Consider the following 23,982-nt stretch of genomic DNA (forward strand, 5'->3'; position numbering starts at 1 on the left):
AGATGTACGAGAAGGGAAGGTGGTGCAAGGTTGAATGTCATGTTGAATGGAGAGTTACTTGAGGAGGTGGATCAGTTTAAGTACTTGGGGTCTGTTGTTGCAGCAAATGGTGGAGCAGAAGATGTAAGTCACAGAGTGAATGAAGGATGCAAAGTGCTGGGGACAGTGAAGGGAGTGGTAAAGAATAGAGGGTTGGGCATGAATGTAAAGAGAGTTCTGTATGAGAGAGTGATTGTACTAATTGTGATGTATGGATCGGAGTTGTGGGGAATAAAAGTGACGGAGAGACAGAAATTGAATGTGTTTGAGATGAAGTGTCTAAGGAGTATGGCTGGTGTATCTCGAGTAGATAGGGTAAAGAAAGAGTTAGTGAGGGTGAGAACAGGTGTAAGAAACGAGTTAGCAACTAGAGTGGATATGAATGCATTGAGGTAGTTTGGCCATGTTGAGAGAATGGAAAATGGCTGTCTGCTAAAGAAGGTGATGAATGCAAGAGTTGATGGGAGAAGTACAAGAGGAAGGCCAAGGTTTGGGTGGGTGGATGGAGTGAAGGAAGCTCTGGGTGATAGGAGGATAGATGTGAGAGAGGCAAGAGAGCGTGCTAGAAATAGGAATAAATGGCGAGCGATTGTGACGCAGTTCCGGTAGACCCTGCTGCTGCCTCCGATGCCTTAGATGACCGCGGAGGTAGCAGCAGTAAGGGATTCAGCATTGTGAAGCTTCATCTGTGGTGGATAACGGGGGAGGGTGGGCTGTGGCACCCTAGCAGTACCAGCCGAACTCGGTTGAGTCCCTTATCAGGCTGGGAGGAGCGTAGAGAGGAAAGGTCCCAATTTTTTTCATTTGTTTGATGTCCGCTACCCCCAAAAATTGGGGGAAGTTCCTTGGTATATATAGGTATGACATTTAAAGTTTACTCCTACGAATATACAAACATTTCATCCTTTAAAATAGGGAGACCCACATTTTGGTAGGAGAAAGAACCCCCAGGATCCTAAATAATTGGTTCTGTTTCTTCCTTGGAATATGCCCGTCTGGCTGGTTCCATCTACAGTAGGAGCGAGGGAGATGACTCTAGCTATCTCCTATTAGCCTATCCTTTCCCTCGTTAATGAAGGATGAGGGAGAACTACTTCTTGTAGAGCTAATGTAAAAAGAATAGTGCTCAGAAATGTAGCATACATCCAACACTAGTGTGTAACAGTAGAACCAATTTATCCCTAAGAGAGGGGAAGGAAAGAAGCAGAAGAACCAGTCATTTTACCTTTAATTTCAGACTTCTATCGAAAACATTACCTTAGAAAAGATGCTTTTCTGTCACGTGGGAGCTAGGCTGGCTACGCAACTACTTGAGCAGCCACCATAGAACCAAAAACAAAATTATTGATGGATTTGAGGGTATACTCCCCGGTAAGTAGAAGGCAGTGAAGATTATTTGGCACTTTCAAACTTGTGCCTTGATCACCTGGCTGACTGAAGGCCTAAGTAGTGCCCTTACTCAAAGAGCTCTTGCCCCAATTGGTACATTAACACATTGCTTGAGGTGTATGCTCATTTAATTGTCTCATGATGCCAAAGAGCAAGACATTTTTTCAGCATTTTTCACTTGGTCCTGTCAGTAATAAGGAAGTCGATGAAACTCCGGACGGAGATATTGAGTCCTCTACAAATTGCAAGAAACCTCATGGGTCACAAAAGCATCTCCTCTTATTACTATCTGACTCATCTAATGAGGAGATGGGGGAGGTTTTGAATCTGGGGTCGTGGGAAAATAGGTTCCGAGTTTTGGCAACAAATTCTGCACAAAACTAAAGGATAATTACTTCCAACCCACAGAGTGAGTTATTACACAAGAGATACTGTGCAGCTTGCCTACTCTCTTCACAGATATCTGCCTGACAATCTACTCAAAGACTCATGAGTACTGGTAACTACCAAAAGGAGACGTCTATGCCCTTCAGTCGGAAGATCATGCTTGAGGCCGAGTGGTAGCCTTTTACAGCCGTGATATGGATGAAGAAGTCTACAGTCTGCTCTAGAGAAGTTCTGACTGGAGAAGTATCCTTTCTACAACACTAATCGCAAAAGATTGACCATTTTATCTGGTAGACAGCTGTAGAAAACCATCTTGTGTACCCAGACTTCTCCTAAGCCGTCCGTTGCAAAAAGCCTCCAACAGTGAAGTACAAGCAACTTCACAGATTGGCAGTTCCTCCATGTTCCATGGAGGCAGTTCTCTCAGGACCTCAACCAAATGAGTAAACAAATCAGGATACCATTCTGCTTATCATAGCCTGGGAGCCATGAGGGTCATCCTGAACCCCCCCCCCCCCCCACCCATGATCAACCCTCGGTTCATAAGCCGGCAAATTAGGCTAAATGCATTGTCTGTAAATAGATTCGCTGTACACCCCACCGAAGCCTTATCTAGGTAACGAGTTCCTACAAAATTTGGCAGTTTTTTCCACATATTTGACATTTCTCTTATTTCACTTGAAGCAAATGTTTTGTCACTCTGTCCCTTCTCATCTGCAGATGAAAATATTTTCCACTATCTCTTGTTGCTACTCCAACAGGTCATCAGTCATCAGCTGCTTACTATGATCGTCCAGAAGATTGCTAATGTCATCCCTGTCCACCTCCAACACAATTGTCATGACTAAGGACACAATTTCATCAACTGCTTCCTCCTACATGGGTTCAAATATCTCAAAATTATATTTTGCAACACATTCAGGTCAAGGTTTCCTCCATGCAGAATTAAAGGTTCTCTTGGTGACCCCTTCCCAGGCTTTATCAAGGATTTTGAGGCAGTTAACTATGTGGATAAGTTCTTTCCAAAGCTCTCATAAGGTGAGCTTGGTCCCTTTGGTGACCATCTCTGGAACATTGACTTCATGTAAAGTTTTTTTAAATTTTAACACCAACCATTCGAGAATTGGAGTGATGTTGTTTAGCATGAATTTGAATTCCTCCATCAGGTCATCTTCAATGGCTCAAGGATAGTCACGAGCATTGTCTTCAAGCAACAAGGTTCGGAGTGGGAGGTTTCTTGTCCATGAGGTACATTTAGACCTTATGAATGAAAAATCTCATTGACCTATTCAAAACCAAATGAGCCTTACTGTTTGACCTTCAGTTGCTTCTTCTAGACCTTACACTTCTTAAGGGCTCATGGATTCTCCAAGTGATATACCCAGAGAGGTCTGATTTTGCAATTACTGCTGGCATTAGCACAGAACAGCAGGGTTAAATGGTCTTTCATGGCCTTGTGACCGGTAACTGAATTCTCTTTTGCATTAATGAAGGTCCTCCTGGGCATCATCCAAAAATCCCCTGTCTTGTCACTGTTGAACACTTACTGCAGCATGTAAGACTCTGAACCCAAGAATCTTTTAAATGGATGCCTGTTCTTCCCTTGAAGTGTATGAACCACACATGGCTTGCTTAGAATAATTTCTTTTCTTTGTCTGCTGATGTACCTGGCTCCTTTTTTATAAGGTCAGCATACAAAAACTATGGTTATTACAAATGATGTTCCCTGTTATCATATCTCCAAGTGAGAAAGAAGTTCTCGATATTATCTAGAACTGTTGGCCATTGTTTTATCAAAGTAAGCACCCATTTTGCGGCATCAACTGCTTTTGTTTCTTCTTCCTAAAAATTGTGGCTATCGTCGATGTTGTATGATTGAACATTTTTTCTAGGTCTGCTACATGCATACCTTTATCATGCTTCACGGCAATTTCTTTTTTCTACTAAAGAGATCACCTTTCTTGATCATCTTGGGGACATTGTCTAGAGATACTACTGTACAGTATACAATTTATAGTGTTTACTTGATATGAAAAATAGTGATCACAATTCTATAAAGAACATGCAAGTGAAAGAAAATGTAATCAAAAGCAGAACAAAATGGCATAAAAATCATGTAAACAATACATTGGTGATGTATGGGTGCTGCAGAGCATGCTAGTATGGCTGGTATTTTCCCACAAAAATTAGATTACGGACATAAATATTTGCTTGTAAAGATACAATGGGCAAATACCGAAACAAAATTTCATGGAAGTACAGAATGTCCCAATTTACAAACACAATAGGTTACAAGAAGGTTTTTGTAAGTTGTTAATTGTTAAATTTTGGCCTAAGGTAGCCCTAACCTAACTCACATTCCTACAATTTCCAGCTGCAAAGACAACACAGGTTATTGCAAATGTAGCTTTGCTTATTGTTTTAAAATATATAACAGGTTGTTATTTTATTATCCTATTATATGCTATAAACTTACATAAACAAAACAGGCATATGCACTGCGTAGCGATTACTTTTTATCGAGGATCAAAATATCTGATTTGAAGTGAAGTTTATTATAAATATTATATTATGTTATTGCATAACTAATTCATTTTTAAAGCAGTACTTGGTATATTCAATAATGATACTGAAGGATATTTTACTGTTTTATCATCATACTACGTGATATAAACGTACATAAAGAAGTGGCTATATGCAATGCGGTAGTGTTTACATTTAGAAGGTTAGCGTACCTGTAAATATTGTATATTTATGTTACTGTAATTCATTTCTAAATTATTGCTTGGCATATTGCAGAGGGTTATTCTATTATCTTATTATGCCATTACACAATAGAAATGTACAAAAATAAGTGGCTCTATGCATTACGGTAATGTTTACATTTTACTCAACAAACGAATAAGCTAACTTAAAAGGTTGCTGTGAATATTATACGTAAGTTTCTGTCATTTGTTTTTAATTCACTGCTTAGTCTATTCAATAGATATATACAAAAGATTTAGGGTATAAAATGGTTTATTTATAACCAGTAATAAATAATTATTTTGGTCATATATTCCCAATGAAACACATTACAGTACTTGTTTCATATTTGGTTGTGTTGTTCTTACACAATATTGGTACTGTACTATATTCCAAATTTACTCCGTACAAATCTACTGTTTATGCTGTGTGTGTTAGGAATTAAGTATCGAGACCCGCTCGAGTTCAATAGTTTCTTGTAGTGTCTGCAACCTCGCCAACAATGTGAGCTAGGGGAGGGGAGTTTAGGAGAGCCAATAGTCTACCTGCTGAGTCATTAGCAGCCATTGTTTGACCCTCTTGCTGCTAACTTCATGGAGAGGGGTCTGGATGCGGATATGTATACATGCTCAGTCACTAGGAAACTGTCAAGTTCCTTAGCCTTTGCAATTCATGAGAGGCCTTTAAACAAGAGAGGATGAAGGGAGGAGTACTGTTGGGATACAAACAGCAGAAATTTACAACTTTAATCAGTGTGTTAGCATCTCTGAATATTTGTAAGTTGGGGAACTTTTTGTATACTGAAACAAACGTACTCCAAGTTACTCATAAACCTAGGTACAGTTTTACAAGAAGATTGTATTTTGACCCTAAAAATTGACTTAGTGTATACTTTACTTATAACCTGTTAGTATCCCCCAAAAATGTGGCAAAAATGCAGTTGGAGACCCGGAAAATGGCTTTGAACTCTTAAAATAATTGATCTGAAGGAGCTGTTTCCTTTAAAATTAAAGGTCTAAGAAATGGGCATAATACACTTCAGTAAATGTGTCAATGGAATGACCAAAGGAACTCACCGCAAATCATACTTAGGTTGTCATCATTGAAAGTCCAGCAAAGAGTCCTGTCATATGGAGACAGATAAATCCTCAAGCATAGAAGTTTCTCCACAAGTATTAGCTAGAAGAAGTTGGAGGGATTCGATACTGAAAAGAGCTGTGAAGTACCCTCTTTTTTCAAAGACACCAGAGGTTTAATAAAAACTTACCAGGACTTGGGTGTCAGAAAGGGTCTTCAATCTCTGAATAAATTCTCAGAAGGTCAAAGAAGATACCTCCAAGTATCTATTCCCACTCCAAAATAAGTTACCTCTGTGGATGGGTCAAATTAGACTTCTTCCAGTTTACTTGACCGAAATACTGCATTTGTAGAGAAGAGAATATCTCGGCTGATAATTGGAAAGTACAATGGAAAGAAAAAGGTAGCCTAAGCAATGATGGAAAAAAAGGCTAGTTGAATTGCACTAAATACCAAAAACTCATATGATGATCAAGTAAAGATAACAAGTAATGATGACACACAGACATGGTGCGAGTTGCAATGGCTCAAAATGGGGGTTGAAGGCTAATAAAGAGAATAAGGAAAAAATATCTGCTAGAATCAAGAACATGTCTCTTAAGATTTGAACCGAACCTTCTCAACTTTTCCAGCTGAGTGTTCCATTAAACCAGCTTAGATTCTTTCCTTCACCTCTGAGTCGTTATAATCAACTTTTTCATTTACCTCTGAATCATTATAATCAACATCGTTACATATATCTTTCTATCTAGGGGTCAAACATGACATGAGTTCTCAATTCTCTTCTGTCACATTTACTTTCTGCCGGAATTCCCACACTGTTCATGTTCATTCTCCATGATTTTCTTTACCTATCCTACTGGTCATTGCCATAAGTATTACCAATTTCAGTTCTGTGCAGTGCCAGTGTCCCATCTGTATCAGCTCTATTGCATTCTCACTACACTTTTCATGTCTTGATAAAGTACCAGTACTTTTTAAATTTGAACCTTGTTTAATGTTCAATGTGACGATAAGGTCTCAATCTACTGAATAATAATAATAATAATAATAATAATAATAATAATAATAATAATAATAATAATAATAATAGCAATGGTTTATGTTTGATATATATAAATCTACAGTACTAATTTTGTGACAACCCCCTCTTTTCTCAATACATAACAAACATATCTTTTAGGTTTTTGTCCATTTTTCAGCATCTAGTCATGAAATATTTCAATAACTTCCTTAATGGTAATTTTCTAAAGGTTTGCTACAAAATTATTAGAATATAGACATTACAATTAGTGCCTACCTTCCAAACTGCAACGGAAAATTCTTCTTCACCCTGTGATATAGTTTTTCCCCCGTAGGTAATTCCGTATAAAAAAACGGAGTGCCAGGTGGAGCTACTTGAGAGATGTCCGATAACTTGGGAATTTCATCTAGTTCTAAATTAAAACTAGTAGCAATATTCTAGAAAAAAATAATCCGAATTAGTAAAACATGCTACTGTCTGTAGTACTTAAGGAAATAACCTATGAATGGGATGAAACTTATAAATGTGGTTAATGAGTGAGTGCTTATAGTTAAATTTAATTTTCACATAAAAAATGCAGAACATAAGTCTCATCCATACAGATATTCTTCACTCACAGCCATGCTAGATACACAAATAGAGCTCTGCAACTAACATTGGTTGGTAATTATGTCATCTTAATACCATACAACAGACTCTCCCTTGTAAGGTCCCAGATTTGAAGTAGTAAAGTTGGCCCAAAAAATTTGCTAGGTTAGGTAACAGACAAACCAGCATAACAATAGAGAAAAAAAAAACCTTTCATAGGCTTGAGATAAGAGATATAAAATCAAGAGTAGAGAAAATATATAAAAACAATAGTATTCTTAGTCATATAACAAAAACAGGGCATTCAATTATCTAACACCAAATAAACAGCAGCACCTTAATAAATAAGACAAAACGTCATTATTACACAAGGGGTTGGATATTCAATTACATGATGTGTCAGTCTCCTCAAATAACTCTCCCCTGCTATGAGACTGAATATGCTGTCCTAAATTTGCTCTTAGTACAACTGAATGCTCTTAAAAGTTAATGGATTTGCACCTTATTAATTTCTGTTGCAATTGAACTACCAACAACTATGATTTTTTCTTTTACTATTTTCAAACAACTAATCTAGCTACTGTAAATAAACTAGACTGAGAATGTATTAAGAATTTGTACAATTATTCTAACGTAACTAAATTATTCTGAAATATAAATGATTTATATTTCACTTTTTATTTCCCTTGCATAATAATTACTCAACTACAAAAAATTTCTTTTTTTGGTAATTGTAAGGTATTCCTGACATGGAAGCTATTAATCTATATTGTACTTTGTATCGGAATGATACAAGATTGAATACCACCTAATCCATTGCATTGATCTTATCATACTGTGCAAACTTAAATAATAGGAAGAATAAACCAAACATTTTTTATCAATTTGATTAGATAGGCTGTTCGTGATCCAACTAGTTAAGACTTAATTTGTTAGTGCATTACTTGACAATAAGAACATACTTTGAAGTCTTTTAGTAAGCTGAGGTTTCTTTAATGCCATTGAGCTATCAAGAGTAAGAATATCTACTTTTCATCATCATCATCTCCTCCTACACCTATTGATGCAAGGGGCATCTGTTAGATTTCGCCATTCGTTTCTATCTTGAGCTTTTGAATCAATACTTCTCCATTCATCATCTCCTACTTCACGCTTTATAGTCCTCAGCCATAGAGGCCTGGGTCTTCTACCTCTTCTAGTGCCTTGTGGAGCCTAGCTAAAAGTTCGGTTAACTAATCTCTCTTAGGGAGTGCAAAGAGCATGCCAAAACTATCTCCATCTACCCTTCACCATGATCTCATACACATATGGTACTGGAGTAATCTCCCTTATACTGTAGTTTCATTTCTAATCCTGTCCTGCCATTTAATTTCCCATCATTCTTCTGAAGGCTTTGTTCTCAAATCTACAAAATCTGTTGGATATTGTTTCATTGTCAGATCATGACTCATGTCCATACAGTAACACCGATCTCACTAAACTGATATACAGTCATACCTCTCTTCATGAAAGAATCTGCTTATGAAGTTTTCAAGCTGCGAAATGAAATGCGAATATTTTTATGACTCACTTTGCGAAAAATGTTTAATTTCAAGAAAAGAGATTTGCCAGCCAGGCCGAGATTAAAATACACACCCAATAAAGAGGTGAAGAAAATTGGTTTAGACTATAGAAAATGTAGCTATAGTCTGTAACGGGGGTAACTATAATGATACAGTAGTTATGGTACTGCATATTTTGTATATGTACAGTATTATACTGTATGTATTGTATTATTTTCCTTTTATTATTACATTATGTTGTAATACTGTAACTTAATTTACAGGTAATAACAGTTAGTTTAGGTAAATCGTATTTGTATTTGGCTGTACAGTATTTCATTGTGGTTATACTGTAGTTTTATTATAAGATTTAATGTGGTGTTTTGTAGGGTTTCGAACAAATTAGGCAATTTGCATGTAAAATGCGACTCAACGCGAAAAAATCACCTTACGAAAGCCGCTCCAAAACGAATTCATTTCGTGTTGTGAGGCAGTATTGTATAGCCTGATTTTTATATGTAATTTCAGGCTTTGATTCCAAATTTTACTTAAGGGGACCGACCATCTGATATTTTGATGAATATTTTTCAAATCAACGAAAATGAGTAAATTTGCCCAAAGTCATCTCTGGCATCCTTGTATCATGGTGACAAGTTGTACTGCAAAATATTAAGAAACAACAGAGATGTGATAAATCTAAAAAACCCTCCCCCATCATTTCTTCGAAGTCAAGAGTAATATGGCTCATAGATTTTATCTTTGTCTGTCCTTTGAGTTAATTATTTTCATTATTATTCACTTTATTTATCACTAAATTATATTTATTTGATTTTTCATATGTCTGGCAGTGATGTAGTCTATCTTGGCTCCCTCACAGCAAGTTGAAGTTCAATCTGCGCTCTCTTATGGATGTACTATATATGAACTATCGTTTAGCACTCCATGTTTTACCCTTTATTCACGATTTTATCACGTTTTAAAGTAAATCATTACATGAATTTACTTTCAGTTATGTATTTTAACCCCTTTCATACATTTCATGCAATGAGTGCCTTATGTTATCCCCCGAGTGTAAAAAAATGAATTTTACCTTTAAAGATGTTTTTCTCGGTTTCACCTTTCTCCTATTCAAACAGTTATAATTTTCTTATTTTATAACAAATTTTAAAGATAAATATACTACTTTAAAGAAGAAGAAAAGCACATTTTTTCTCAGGATACAAATTTGTTATAAATGAAATTTGGGGCTTAGGAGTTTGGAGTTCAACTTTCCATTGAAGAAAAATGAAAATATTCATATACAGTAAATTTTTTCTTTCCTAGTATCGAAAAAATGGTTGCTAGAGATCCTTGCTCTTGTTATATTTTTCCTTATTAAGTAAGTTTCATTGCAATACCTTCAGAAATAAAGTATTAGAATCAAATCTAATTTTTTTTTCTTTTTGGTTTTTCATCCATAGAATTGAAACAAATCATCCAAACGTTTCAAAATTTTTGGAAAAAGATTACCTTTTCTAAATATAAAAGCTGTATGAATTCCTTTGAATTTGGATGAGAACTTCGTATATGGAGGTTGGCCTCCTTAATCTAGCCATTGTCTAATTTCCTTTATTCAATTTTTAATTAAACTTGAATTCTAAAAATCCTGTATTGGCAATCATAGTTCCTAAATCTATCTATCTATTTACCAAGGCACTTCCCCCAATTTTTGGGGGTACCCGACATCAAACAAAGGAACAAAAGGGGACCCTTCACCTCTCCGCCCCTCCCAGCCTGATGAGGGATTCAGCCAAGTTTGGCTCGTACTGCTAGGGTGCCACAGCCCACCCTCCTCCGTTATCCACCACAGATGAAGTTTCATACGCTGAATCCCCTACTGCTGCTATCTCCGTGGTCAACAAGGCAACCGGAGGAAGCAGAAGGGCCTACCGGAACTGCGTCACAATCGCTCGCCATTCATTCCTATTTCTAGCATGCTCTCTTGCCTCTCTCATATCTATCATCCTATAACCCAGAGCTTTCTTCACTCCATCCATCCAACCAAACCTTTTCCTTCCTCTTGTACTTCTCCCATCAACTCTTGCATTCATCACCTTCTTTAGCGGACAGCCATTTTCCATTCTCTCAACATGGCCAAACCACCTCAACACATTCATATCTACTCTAACTGCTAAATCCTTTCTTACACCTGTTCACTCCCTCACTACTTCGTGCCTATCCCTATCTAATCGAGATACACCAGCCATACTCCTCAGACTCTTCATCTAAAACACACAACTTCTGTCTCTCCATCACTTTCATTCCTTAGAACTCCAATCCATGCGTCACAGTTGGTAAAATCACTTTCTCATACAGAACTCTCTTTACGTTCATGCCTCACCCTCTATTCTTTACCACTCCCTTCACTGCCCCCAACACTTTGCATCCTTCATTCACTCTCTGATGTACATCTGCTTCCACTCCACCATTTCCTGCAACAACAAAACCCAAGTACTTAAACTGATCCACTTCCTCCAGTCAACATGACATTCAACCTTGCACCACCCTCCCTTCTCGTGCATCTCATAACCTTACTCTTACCCTCATTAACTCTCAACTTCCTTCTCTCACATACCCTTCCAAATTCTGTACTAATCGACCAAGCTTCCCTTCTGAGTCTGCACCCAGTACAGTGTCATCCGCAAACAACAACTGATTTACCTCTGATTTATGTTTACTCTCATCTATCAGTTTCAATTCTCAACCAAGCACTCGAGCATTTACCTCTCTCACCACTCCATCAACAAGCAAATTGAACAACCATGGCGACATCACACATCCCAGTCTCAGCCCCACTCTCACTGGAAACCATTTGCTAACTTCATTTCCTATCCTACCACATGCTTTACTCCCTATGTAGAAACACATGCTTTACTCCCTATGTAGAAACTCTTCACTGTTTGCAATAATCTTCCACCAATTCCGTATAACCTCATCACATTCCACATTGCTTCCCTCCAACAATCTTCTTGCTACACACATCACTTGCAATCCCAACAAAATTTTCTTCTACTAACTTCCACTCCTCTAAATTACCAGTTTCTCACACTTTCACTCTGTCATATGCCATTTCCAACCTTTCTTAATATTCACTTTTTATTCTCTAGTTTTATTAACTCTCCTAAATATTCAAATGATTCCACCTTATTAATGGTTTCTCCTTCCAATGATATTTCACCTTCCATTGCATATTCCATTCTTCTTATATTTCTTCTATTGATCTTAAGCCCAACCTCATGTGATATTTCATGCATTCTGGTAAGCAAGTTTTACAAGTCCTGCGATGTTCTCCTAATATGGACAGTGTCTTCAGCATACTCTAATTCAGCCAATCCAGTCCAATCCTTCTCCCCCATCCCCAACTGTTCTATGCATTACAAAATCCATAAGGAGGATAAAAAACATAGATGACAACACATTCCCTTGGAGTATTCCACTGTTCACTGGAAATTCATTTGATAGGACTCCACTAACATTAACTTTGCCCTTGCTATACTAATGAACAGACTTAATCAAATTCACATATTTAAGAGGAACTCCATAATGACGCAGGACTCTCCACAAAATTGGCCGTTTCACACTATCAAAGGCTTTTTCAGTCCACAAATGTCATCAAAAGTGGACTTCTATATTCTACACATTGCTGTACCACAAGTCTTAAAATGAAAATTTGGTCAAAACACCTTCTACCTTTTCGAAATCGTGCTTGTTCATCTCTCGGCTTATCATCAATCTTTCTTTCTGGTCTCTTTAGAATCAGCATATGATATAGTCACGACAACTGACATAATAGCGATACCTCTGTCATTACTGCAATTAGTCAGATCTCTTTTTTTTTTTTTTTTTTTTTTGGCCATTTTCACCAATGCTTCTGACTCCCATTCATCAGGTTTTGCCTATTCATACCATATTCTACAAAATAATCTTTTATTCTGGGAGTTACTTCATTTTTGGCCAGTATCATCTCGGCAATTATTCCATCGTAGCCGGGGGCTTTCAATCTCTTGAGTTTTTCATGATAGCTTCAATTTCAAACACACTGAATTCATTCATGGGCACATCAAGGTCTTCCTCAGATTAAGGTATATCAATCAAATTATTCCCTTCATATCTCCTATTCATGACCTCACTAAAGTGTTCCATCCATCTACTTTTACTGGAAAAATCACTAATTTCTGAGAAGTAATTTGTAATTTTCCTAACTGCACAACATGAATCCTTTAACAGGAGTATAATTTCAGTTGGAAACTTAGGTGTTAAAAATCATTAGGTGTTGGTTTAGAGCCCACCCCTGTGACCGTGCCAGTACACCGGGAAGACACTTTACATTTCAGCTAAAGATTGCAGGGCAGGAGATGCATAAAATGTAACTTGAAGGACTCAGGTTTCAACAACTTTAAAAAATAAAAAATCTTATAATTTGTATTTTTTCAAGCTATACAAACCTGAGTTCTTTAAAATAGGGAATATCTTCTTCAGAGCTGGAACGCCCGTTAAATTTGTTGGGGTAATTAACACCAGGTGGTGCAAACAGGCGAGTAGCCTGGTTCACCTGCCTGTTTACTCTTCACTTTTGACATTCAGCTCATGACTGAAAGGAGTGTTGCAGTAGGAAGTTTAATTTTGAAGGACCCAAGATTGTATAGCTAAGAAAAGTTCAAATTACTTCTAAACTATTCTATTTGTTCCTATGTATACACAAACCTTTCGTCCTTTAAAATAGGGAGATTCACTGATTGGTGGGTTAAAAGTCACCCTAGAACCAAACTGATTGGCTCATTTTCTTCCCTGGAAGTGTGAGTCTACCTCGTCCCATACGGGAGCAAAGGAGATGACTTCAGCAACTCACCTATCTGTCCATCATAGGGATGAACATGGTCAAGAGAGAAATCTCTTCCCCCAAAGGAGAGAGCAGTCTGAAATTATATACTTTGGTTGGTATAGATTTTACCATCCTTTCCCTTGTCAAGGAAGGATGGGGAGGTAGTTCTTTAGATTTAAGAAAAGGGAGCTCAGGAAGAATAGCTTACTGGCATAGAGTCATACCCAGCGAGTAACAGTACATCTGCTTCATCCCCAAGGGAGGGGAAGGCATGGAGAAGAGTCAGTCAGTCATTCTACCTTCCTAAACAAGATAATTCCAATATATGAGGGTATAGGAAGAAAAACAAAATTCTGAAAAACTTCATTGGCCTTCAAATGGCAATGGAGAATGCATATACAAAATACTATGTCAAAATACCTCTTACTTTCACAGTTACAATAAACCAAAAACATTGTCCCCTACAAGAAAATGCAGTATTTCTTGTTATCGTAAATTTTGATAACTATTACATTCTAATGGAAAAGAAATTGTGAACAATGGCATCTATATAGCTTCCACGAGAAACAAGACGATGTATTACGCAATAAATTACACTCTTTGCCCTTCAGTCCTACCACAAACCTCAGAGAGAGTTTGACCTTTGACATTCACTTATTTTATGGTTTTTTTTTTCTCCTTTTTGGCAAGAATTTTATCATTTAAAAGAGAAAAAGACAATTTCAAAATCTTGCTAACAAATGGAAGAAGAAAATTCACTCTATTAAGAGTTCAGAAGAGGGTAATATCGGTAATGCAGAGAGAAAGTGGTGGGGATGGAGGAGAGATGGCCTTACCTGACACGAGACAAAAGCCGCAATATAATGAGCAAAAGGATCTTCGTTTATGATTAAATTATGATAAATAACTTTGTTTCTGTTTATCAATATCCAAAAAAGAAACATAAAATTCATAATAATCAGGATATATTAATACTGTAGTGTCTTTGTAAAAATACAAAGAAAAACTTTGAACGCCCTCTAACATTCACTCATTTTGACGTTTGTCTTTCTCGATTTCAGCAAGAATTTTATCATTTTAAGGAGGAAAAGACAATTCCAACATCTTGCTAACATAAGAAGAAAATTTGCTCTACTTACTCTATTTAGAGAGAGAGAGAGAGAGAGGAGAGAGAGAGAGACTTGCCTAACAGGAGACAAAAGAAGCAAGATATAGAGCAAAAAAATCTTCATTTATGATTAAATTATAATAAATAACTTTGTTTTCATTTATTAATACCCCCCCCCAAAAAAAAAAAAACATAAAATCCATAACAATCAGGATTTATTAATATTGTCTTTGTAAAAATACAAATACAGTATATATACATATATCTCTCTCTCTCTCTCTCTCTCTCTCTCTCTCTCTCTCTCTCTCTCTCTCTCTCTCTCTCTCTCTCTCTCTCTGTGTGTGTGTGTGTGTGTGTGTGATTTTTAATTCCCTGATAAATCTTCATATATCTTTGAACATTGTTAGAAATTCTTTGTATCATTATTCAACGTTTATTACAATTATTATTACTAGCAAAGCTACAACCCTAGTTGGAAAAGCAAGATGCTATAAGCCCAATGGCTCCAATAGGGAAAAATACCCCAGTGAGGAAAGGAAATAAGGAAATAACTAAATGATGAGAATAGATTAACAATAAATCATTCTAAAAACAGTAACAACTTCAAAACAGATATGTCCTATATAAACTATTAACAACGTCAAAAACAGATGTCATTTATAAACTATAAAAAGACTAATGTCAGCCTGGTCAATATAAAAACATTTGCTCCAACTTTGAACTTTTGAAATTCTACTGATTCAACTACCCGATAAGGAAGATCATTCCACAACTTGGTAACAGCTGGAATAAAACTTCTAGAATACTGTGTAGTATTGAGCCTCATGATAGAGAAGGCCTGGCTATTAGAATTAACTCCTTGCCTAGTATTACGAACAGGATAGAATTGTCCAGGGAGATCTGAATGTAAAGGATGGTCAGAGTTATGAAAAATCTTATACAACATGCATAATGAACTAATTGAACGACAGTGCCAAAGATTAATATCTAGATCAGGAATAAGAAATTTAATAGACCGTAAGTTTTTGTCCCAAAATTAAGATGAGAATCAGCAGCAGAACACCAGACAGGAGAACAATACTCAAAACAAGGTAGAATGAAAAAATTAAAACACTTCTTCAGAATAGATTGATCACCGAAAATCTTGTAAGCCTTTCTCAGTAAGCCAATTTTTTTGTGCAATTGAAGAAAACATAGACCTAATGTGTTTCTCAAAAGTAAATTTGCTGTTGAAAATCACACGTAAAATTTTAAGAGTCATACAAATTTAAAGAAACATCATCAATACTGAGATCCAGATGTTGAGGAGCCATCGTCCTTGACCTACTTACAATCATACTTTGAGTTTTGTTAGGATTCAACTTCTTACCCAATAATTTGCACCATGCACTAATCTTAGCTAGATCTCTATTATGGGATTCACCAACCCCAGATCTACATTCAGGGGATGGAATTGATGCAAAGAGAGTAGCCTCATCGGCATATGCAACAAGCTTGTATTCTAGTCCAAACCACATGTCATGTGTATATAGTATGAAAAGTAATGGGCCAAGAACACTACCCGGTGGAACACCAGATATCACATTCCTATACTCACTATGGTGCCCATCAACAACAACTCTTTGAGATCTATTACTTAAAAAATCAATAATAATACAAAGAAACGATCAACTCACTCCCAACTGTTTCAGTTTGAAAACAAGGGCCTCATGATTAACACGGTCAAAGGCAGCACTAAAATCAAGGCCAATCATACGAACTTCCTGACCACAATCAAGGGATTTCTGTACAGCATTGGAGATTGTAAGAAGGGCATCACATGCTCCAAGGCCTTTACAAAAACCAAATTGCAAACAAGGGAATAGATGATTACCTTCAACAAACCTATTAAGACGTTTTGCCAGAACACGTTCAAAAACTTTAGATAATATGGGAGTTATGGAAATTGGGCAGTAATCAGTGGGACTTGAGCTACCACAAACACATTTACATAGGGGAGTAACATTACTAATTCTCCAACAAGTGCTAAAAGCTCCTCTTCTTGCTAACTTGCGCATAATAACATAACTTTAGAGCTAAGAAATCTGCTGTCTTTATAAAAAATAAAGGAAAAATGCCATTTGGGTCTACACCTCCATAAGCATCAAGTTCCATCAACAGAGCTTTAATCTCACGAGATCGAAAAGCTAAACAGTAACGCATCGGAAGGAAATCACTTGATTTTCCACTCGTCTTTTGTCAGAAATATGGCATCATCAGACTTTTTTTTTTTTAATTTACAGTAAGTTGTACTATTCTCATAACTAATGATACAGACTACTAAAACACTTGATATCATTACATGGTGTTGTTTCGATGATGGGAATACTGTAATAAGATTACTCGGTAACACGCTGAAAGAAAATATGTGAATCCCTTTTCTTTTTTCTCGCAAGAAATGAAAGAAAATACTAACTTACTAAGCAAACGTATTTCATTTTAATAATATAAAAGGAAATATATCATTTCTAAGAAAATATTTGTCCTATTAGTGTATCTTTTTTCAAATAAATATCAATCTATTATCAAAACTAGTGCAGAGTCAAATTTAGCTAAGTAATACTCATAACTGATACAGACTGTATTCTTAAAAGAATTGCTTGGAATAGCAGAAATAGTTACACTTGACTTTCCAGCTTTTATAAGCTGGGAAGGAGAAGCATGCTTGGAGCACGAAGGTATTGTCAACTCTAGTGCGGGGGACACAGCAGAAGCGATACGACCATGCTCATAGTAGGTAGATGAAAAATCTCTTGAATCATTCTGAGAACTCTTTAGAAGTTTTCTGCCAAAGACCCCTAAGTATACATGGCATGTCTTTCTCTTTAATACGAGTTGGAGACTGGTAATCATGATCTCCCACTAAGGTTGCCTCGTATGAAGGAAAAGGGCAGGCTCAACTGTAAGGTCCTTTTAGGAACAAGATGCTTTCACTGTTTTAATAGGAGACATTTCTATAGGGGTGAACATCTTATTTTCATAGTCTGACAAATGCAAATCGCCACTCAGCACACTCATGGGGGGTGAGGAGAATCTTGTTTTAACAGCATGATCTGGTATAGAAGCATCAAGCAGATCTGGCAAAAGGAGTATAGGTGCTGTAGCCAGGGGATCAGCGATAAGAACAGGATCAATTCATATTGCTATTATCAACACTAGGTGATGAAATGATATTACGGCCATCGTCCCCCGTAACAGAAACCTCAGAGGACTCCTGACATGAAGAACTAAATGGGGAGGTAACATTCATTGCAGAACCTACCTTACACTTCTTCTCACTACTAACAGAAGGCAATGGAGAACGCTCTCTCTTGGCTCGCTTCTTAGGGTGAGAACGATATCCATCCCACAGGGAGGATGACCACTCCCTACAATACACACGGGGAGATTCCACCAAACATCTTTTTCTTCTACATGATAGACATACCAGGTGAGGATCCACTTCTATCCGGTTCATGAAGGTACCACAACGGAGACCATTTTGACTCGGGCAGGAACGCATCACATTCGATATAATTAAAAGACACACACACTCTCAACTCACAAATAATGATTAAGCAACTGACAAATAATGTCAAAGACACAAGCACAAGCACTAAGAGGGCGAAGAGTAGGGGATGCAGTTGTCTGACCGTATGAATGAAGGCAAGCACGGCTGACTACAAACACAGCCAGAGGAGTTTCAAGCGCTTGATACAAGCGGAACATGTCATGAACAGCAGTTGCCTAGCAACATAACATGACATGATCTACTAATTTCTTTTGATTGTCTAGCCGTAGAAAAATAACCCGGAAATAACCCCATTAAATGACTCTGAAGTTTGTATCCACATAGGAATAAAACCTATTTAACAGAATTTGCAAATATTGAGGGATGACTGTACTCTACAAAAATATCTTTAAACCTACTGAAAAATTGCTTCTGTGCAAATGCTTTGTAATGAAGCAATTTCCCAATTACATAACTGCAAAGAAATATTTTTTACCTTAACACTTTTACAAGGAGTGTTAAATCCACTAACTTTAAGATATGAGTATAAATTCAATCATTGCTCTCTAAACTGTCTAAAAATCCAATTCAACTACCTAAAGTAAGGTATGCCTTACAGAAGTCAAACTAAAAAGAAATATAACTTTGTAGTGAGATATAATTGATAATTTTAGTGGAGAACAGAATGAAGTAAGAAACAATGTAGAAAATTCAAAATTTTCTCTCAATATTACACATAAACTCTGTCCATAATGATTGTTAATACATATTAAGTATTTACCATAAAAGTTTCCAGGGTGCAATCCACAGTATTCTTTGGTATAGGTACTACTTGAACTTGAAGATGTTGCGACCGGTAGTTCCTTTCAAAGAAAACAACAGAACTTCCTTTCTTTTTGAACATGCGTTTAAGAGCAGACTTGAATTTTTCTATTTCTGAAAGAGAAAGAAAATTCTAATTATATCATTACAGCAATACTTTAACAGAATTTTGATATCAAAATCTTTCGTTTCTATACTCACTGATGTTCACATTTCTTATCTCTGGAATCTTGGTTCCATCAACATTTACTGCTAAACCTAAAATCTTCCCCATTTCATTTTCTTTCAACAGAATTATGCCTCCAGTAAAATAATGAGAACTCTTAACAGTTAACGGCAACCAACAATGGCTTCTTCAACCAGAAATTCCTTGTACTTTAGTCTTGAAGTAGGAACAAATCCCATTACTCTTGACATCAGAAGTCAGTAGGGAGGAGGGTGAGCATGTACTATATATAAACATTAGGTGAGTATAGAAATATGACAAATTTAAGAATTTTTCCCAACAATAAAAACATTGCAAGGTTGTTGGATGTTCTTACCTTGTTGAGCACTCTTATCATTAGGTAAAACAGAGGGAACGCATAGACATTGATGTTATTCCATCGTTGTTGAAACGCATCTTGCCAGAGAGCTTGAGGATCCGGTACCAGGGACCAGTACAGCAGGAGCTTGCTGTTTAGGGATGTTGTGAACAGATCCCCTGTCGGAGAACCCCACAAAGTTAGGACTTTGCTGGCTACTAAATGATTCATAGACCACACAGAGCCAACTATCTGAGTCACTCTGCTCAGGTTGTCTGTGAGTACATTCCTCTCACCGGGATTGAAATGAGCCAATAGGGGTGTTGTCTTCTGCCCGTCGTAGCATCTAGACTGCTAGACGGCAAAGGTGCTGAGAAAAGTTACTATTTTGCTTGTTTACAAATGTCACCAACATGGTGTTGTTGCTCATCAACACCACAGTGACCTGACAGGAGCTGATGAAATTGTTGCAGGGCCATTTCCATGAGGTTTATGTGCAGAATACTTTCAGACTCTGACCAGAGCCTAGAGGCTATGTGATGCAGCAAATGAGTCGCCCACCATTCTTTTGATGCATCTGTGAAGAGCATGAATTTTTTTTTTTTGGGGGGGTGGGGGGGTGGGGAGAGATCTATCCTTCTATGAAGCATGTCGACAGCTACCAACCATCTCAGCTAAAGTCCAGTTGGGCTCAGCACAAGGACCCACTAGACCTGTTGATCCCATATAAGCAACCTCCCTCGATCTAGAACCTCTACTGGTCCTTGGATGCTCCGAGTCCCCCAAAGGAGGGGTATCCACTTGCTGACCCCATCTCTTCTTCCTAAACTTGATAGGAATGATTCCTAATCTCTCCCAAGAAGGGTCATGGCTGATGTCAGAGGCCTTGGAATGTAGATAGTGATCGTATCTGGAAGGCCACGGCGGTGGGAGAAGGCCGCAGTACAGGTTGCTGGTGACTTCTATGCCCAGGATCACACGGGAGAAAACTCTTTACCAAGGAGCTCGAAACTTCCATTTAAATCCTAGGAAGCCTAGTCGTCACGATGCCGGGCACAGCTCCTGTGATACGCCTCATGACTAGGTATACGTCTCCTGTATACATTGCTTTCTTAATATTCATGTTTCTAGTTATTTAACCGATTCTTAACCTATATAATTTTTGATTCAGTAAGCATATTTCAGACTGTAGGCTGAGGAAAGTAGTCATCAGTAAACTATTCTAAACCAGTAAAACATGCTTTATATTCACATCTTCCCGAACACTTCCATCCTGTTCGTAATACTAGCATGCAGTTAGTTCTAATAGTCAGGACTTCTCCATCATGAAGCTCAATACTACACAGAAATCTTACAAGTTTTATTCCAGCTGTGACCAAGTTGTGGAATGATCTTCCTAATTGGATAGTTGAATCGGTAGAACTTCAAAATTTCAAACTTGCAGCACATGTTTTTGTGTTGAATAGGCTGACTTAAGGCTTTTTATAATTTATATATGAAAAATCTGTTTTAATATTAATATTTTTAAAATAATGTTATTTTCATTAGTAAAATAAATTTTTGAATATACTTACCCGATAATCATGTAGCTGTCAACTCCGTTGCCCGACAGAATTCTATGGAGGGATACGCCAGCTATCACAATACTAGAAGGGGGTGTACTTACCAGCGCCACCTGTGGCCAGGTACTCAAGTACTTCTTGTTGACACCTCCTCAATTATTCCTCGGTCCCACTGGTTCTCTATGGGGAGGAAGGGAGGGTCAATTAAATCATGATTATCGGGTAAGTATATTCAAAAATTTATTTTACTAATGAAAATAACATTTTTCAATATTAAACTTACCCGATAATCATGTAGCTGATTCACACCCAGGGGGGTGGGTGAAAACCAGTGTACAAGATTAAAGGATAGCTAAGTATCCCATATTTCATATAACAGTTATCTCAAATAACAATGAAATAATAAGTACCTGGTAAGGAAGTCGAATTGAACCGTTACTCTGTCTCTTTTTTAAGTTCGTCTTCCTTACTGAGCGCAGCGTTCCTCTTGGAGGCTGAATCAACCCAAAGGTGCTAAAGTATACAGGGCTGCAACCCATACTAAAGGACCTCATCACAACCTTTAACCTCGGCGCTTCTCAAGAAAGAATTGACCACCCGCCAAATCAACAAGGATGTGGAAGGCTTCTTAGCCGACCGAACAACCCATAAAAAGTATTCAAGAGAAAGGTTAAAAAGTTATGGAATTATGGGAATGTAGTGGCTGAGCCCTCGCCTACTACTGCATTCGTTGCTACGAATGGACCCAGGGTGTAGCAGTACTCGTAAAGAGACTGGACATCTTTGAGATAGAATGATGCGAACACTGACTTGCTTCTCCAATAGGTTGCATCCATAACACTCTGCAGAGAACGGTTTTGTTTGAAGGCCACTGAAGTAGCCACAGCTCTCACTTCATGTGTCCTTACCTTCAGCAAAGCAAGGTCTTCTTCCTTCAGATGAGAATTTGCTTCTCTAATCAGAAGCCTGATGTAGTAAGAAACTGAGTTCTTAGACATTGGTAGAGAAGGCTTCTTGATAGCACACCATAAGGCTTCTGATTGTCCTCGTAATGGTTTTGACCTTCTTAGATAGTACTTAAGAGCTCTAACAGGGCAAAGTACTCTCTCTAGTTCGTTCCCCACCATGTTGGACAGGCTTGGGATCTCGAACGACTTAGGGTAAGGACGGGAAGGAAGCTCGTTTTAGCCAAAAAAACCGAGCCGCAAGGAACATGTAGCCGTTTCAGATGTGAAACCTATGTTCCTGCTGAAGGCGTGGATCTCACTTACTCTTTTACCTGTTGCTAAGCACACGAGGAAAAGAGTTTCTAATGTGAGGTCCTTAAAAGAGGCTGATTGGAACGGTTCAAATCCTGATGACATTAGGAACCTTAGGACCACGTCTAGATTCCAGCCTGGAGTGGACAACCGACGTTCCTTTGAGGTCTCAACAGACCTAAGGAGGTCCTGTAGATCTTTGTTGGAGGAAAGATCCAAGCCTCTGTGGCGGAAAACCGCTGCCAACATACTTCTGTAACCCTTGATCGTAGGAGCTGATAGGGATTTTACGTTCCTTAGATGTAACAGGAAGTCAGCAATCTGGGTTACAGTGGTACTGGTTGAGGAAAACTGCATTGGCCTTGCACCAGCTTCGGAAGACTTCCCATTAAGACTGATAGACTCTGAGAGTGGATGTCGTCCTTGCTCTGGCAATCGTTCTGGCTGCCTCCTTCGAAAAGCCTCTAGTTCTTGAGAGACTTTCGATAGTCTGAAGGCAGTCAGACGAAGAGCGTGGAGGTTTGGGTGTACCTTCTTTACGTGAGGTTGACGCAGAAGGTCCACTCTAGGAGGAAGAGTCCTGGGAACGTCGACCAGTCATTGCAGTACCTCGGTGAACCCTTCTCTCGCGGGTCAGAGGGGAGCAACCAACGTCAACCGTGTCCCTTTGTGAGAGGCGAACTTCTGAAGTACCCTGTTGACAATCTTGAACGGCGGGAATGCATACAGGTTGAGATGGGACCAATCCAGCAGAAAGGCATCCACGCGAACTGCTGCTGGGTCTGGAATCGGAGAACAATACAAGAGGAGCTTCTTGGTCATCGAGGTAGCGAATAGAACTATGGTTGGCTGACCCCACAGGGCCCAAAGTCTGCTGCAAACATTCTTGTGAAGGGTCCACTCTGTGGGGAAGGCCTGACCCTTACGGCTGAGGCGATCTGCCATGACATTCATATCGCCCTGAATGAGCCTCGTTACCAGCGTGAGCTTTCGATCTTTGACCAAATGAGGAGGTCCCTTGCGAACTTGAACAACTTCCTCGAATGAGTCCCTCTCTGCTTGGAGATGTAAGCCAAGGCTGTGGTGTAGTCGGAGTTCACCTCCACCACCTTGTTAAGCTGGAGGGACTTGAAGTTTATCAAGGCCAGATGAACTGCCAACAACTCCTTGCAATAGATGTGAAGTGTCCTTTGCTCCTGATTCCATGTTCCCGAGCATTCCTGTCCGTCCAGTGTCGCACCCCAGCCCGTGTCCGATGCGTCCGAGAAGAGACGGTGGTCGGGGGTCTGAACAGCCAAAGGTAGACCTTCCTTGAGAAGAATGCTGTTCTTCCACCACGTTAGAGTAGACCTCATCTCTTCGGAAACAGGAACTGAGCCCGTCTCTAGCGTCAAGTCCTTTATCCAGTGAGCAGCTAGATGATACTGAAGGGGGCGGAGGTGGAGTCTCCCTAACTCGATGAACAGGGCCAGCGATGAAAGTGTCCCTGTTAGACTCATCCCCTGCCTGACTAAGCATCGGTTCCTT

At 38.3% G+C, this 23,982-nt stretch overlaps 1 protein-coding gene across 2 annotated transcripts in view; it reads right to left on the minus strand.

Annotated features, from left to right (window-relative positions):
* Positions 1-23,982, minus strand: part of LOC137632454 (CWF19-like protein 1) — a 164,221-nt gene that overhangs the window by 48,170 nt on the left and 92,069 nt on the right. For both annotated transcript variants that reach the window (XM_068364385.1, XM_068364383.1), the window contains exons 9-10: positions 19,070-19,224; positions 6,938-7,098 (exon numbers count right to left, since the gene is read on the minus strand). In XM_068364385.1, the coding sequence (XP_068220486.1) occupies positions 6,938-7,098; positions 19,070-19,224 (316 nt within the window). The remainder of the gene's footprint in view (positions 1-6,937; positions 7,099-19,069; positions 19,225-23,982) is intronic.

This window comes from Palaemon carinicauda, chromosome 41 (assembly GCF_036898095.1).
Source record: "Palaemon carinicauda isolate YSFRI2023 chromosome 41, ASM3689809v2, whole genome shotgun sequence".
Classification (NCBI taxonomy): domain Eukaryota; kingdom Metazoa; phylum Arthropoda; class Malacostraca; order Decapoda; family Palaemonidae; genus Palaemon; species Palaemon carinicauda.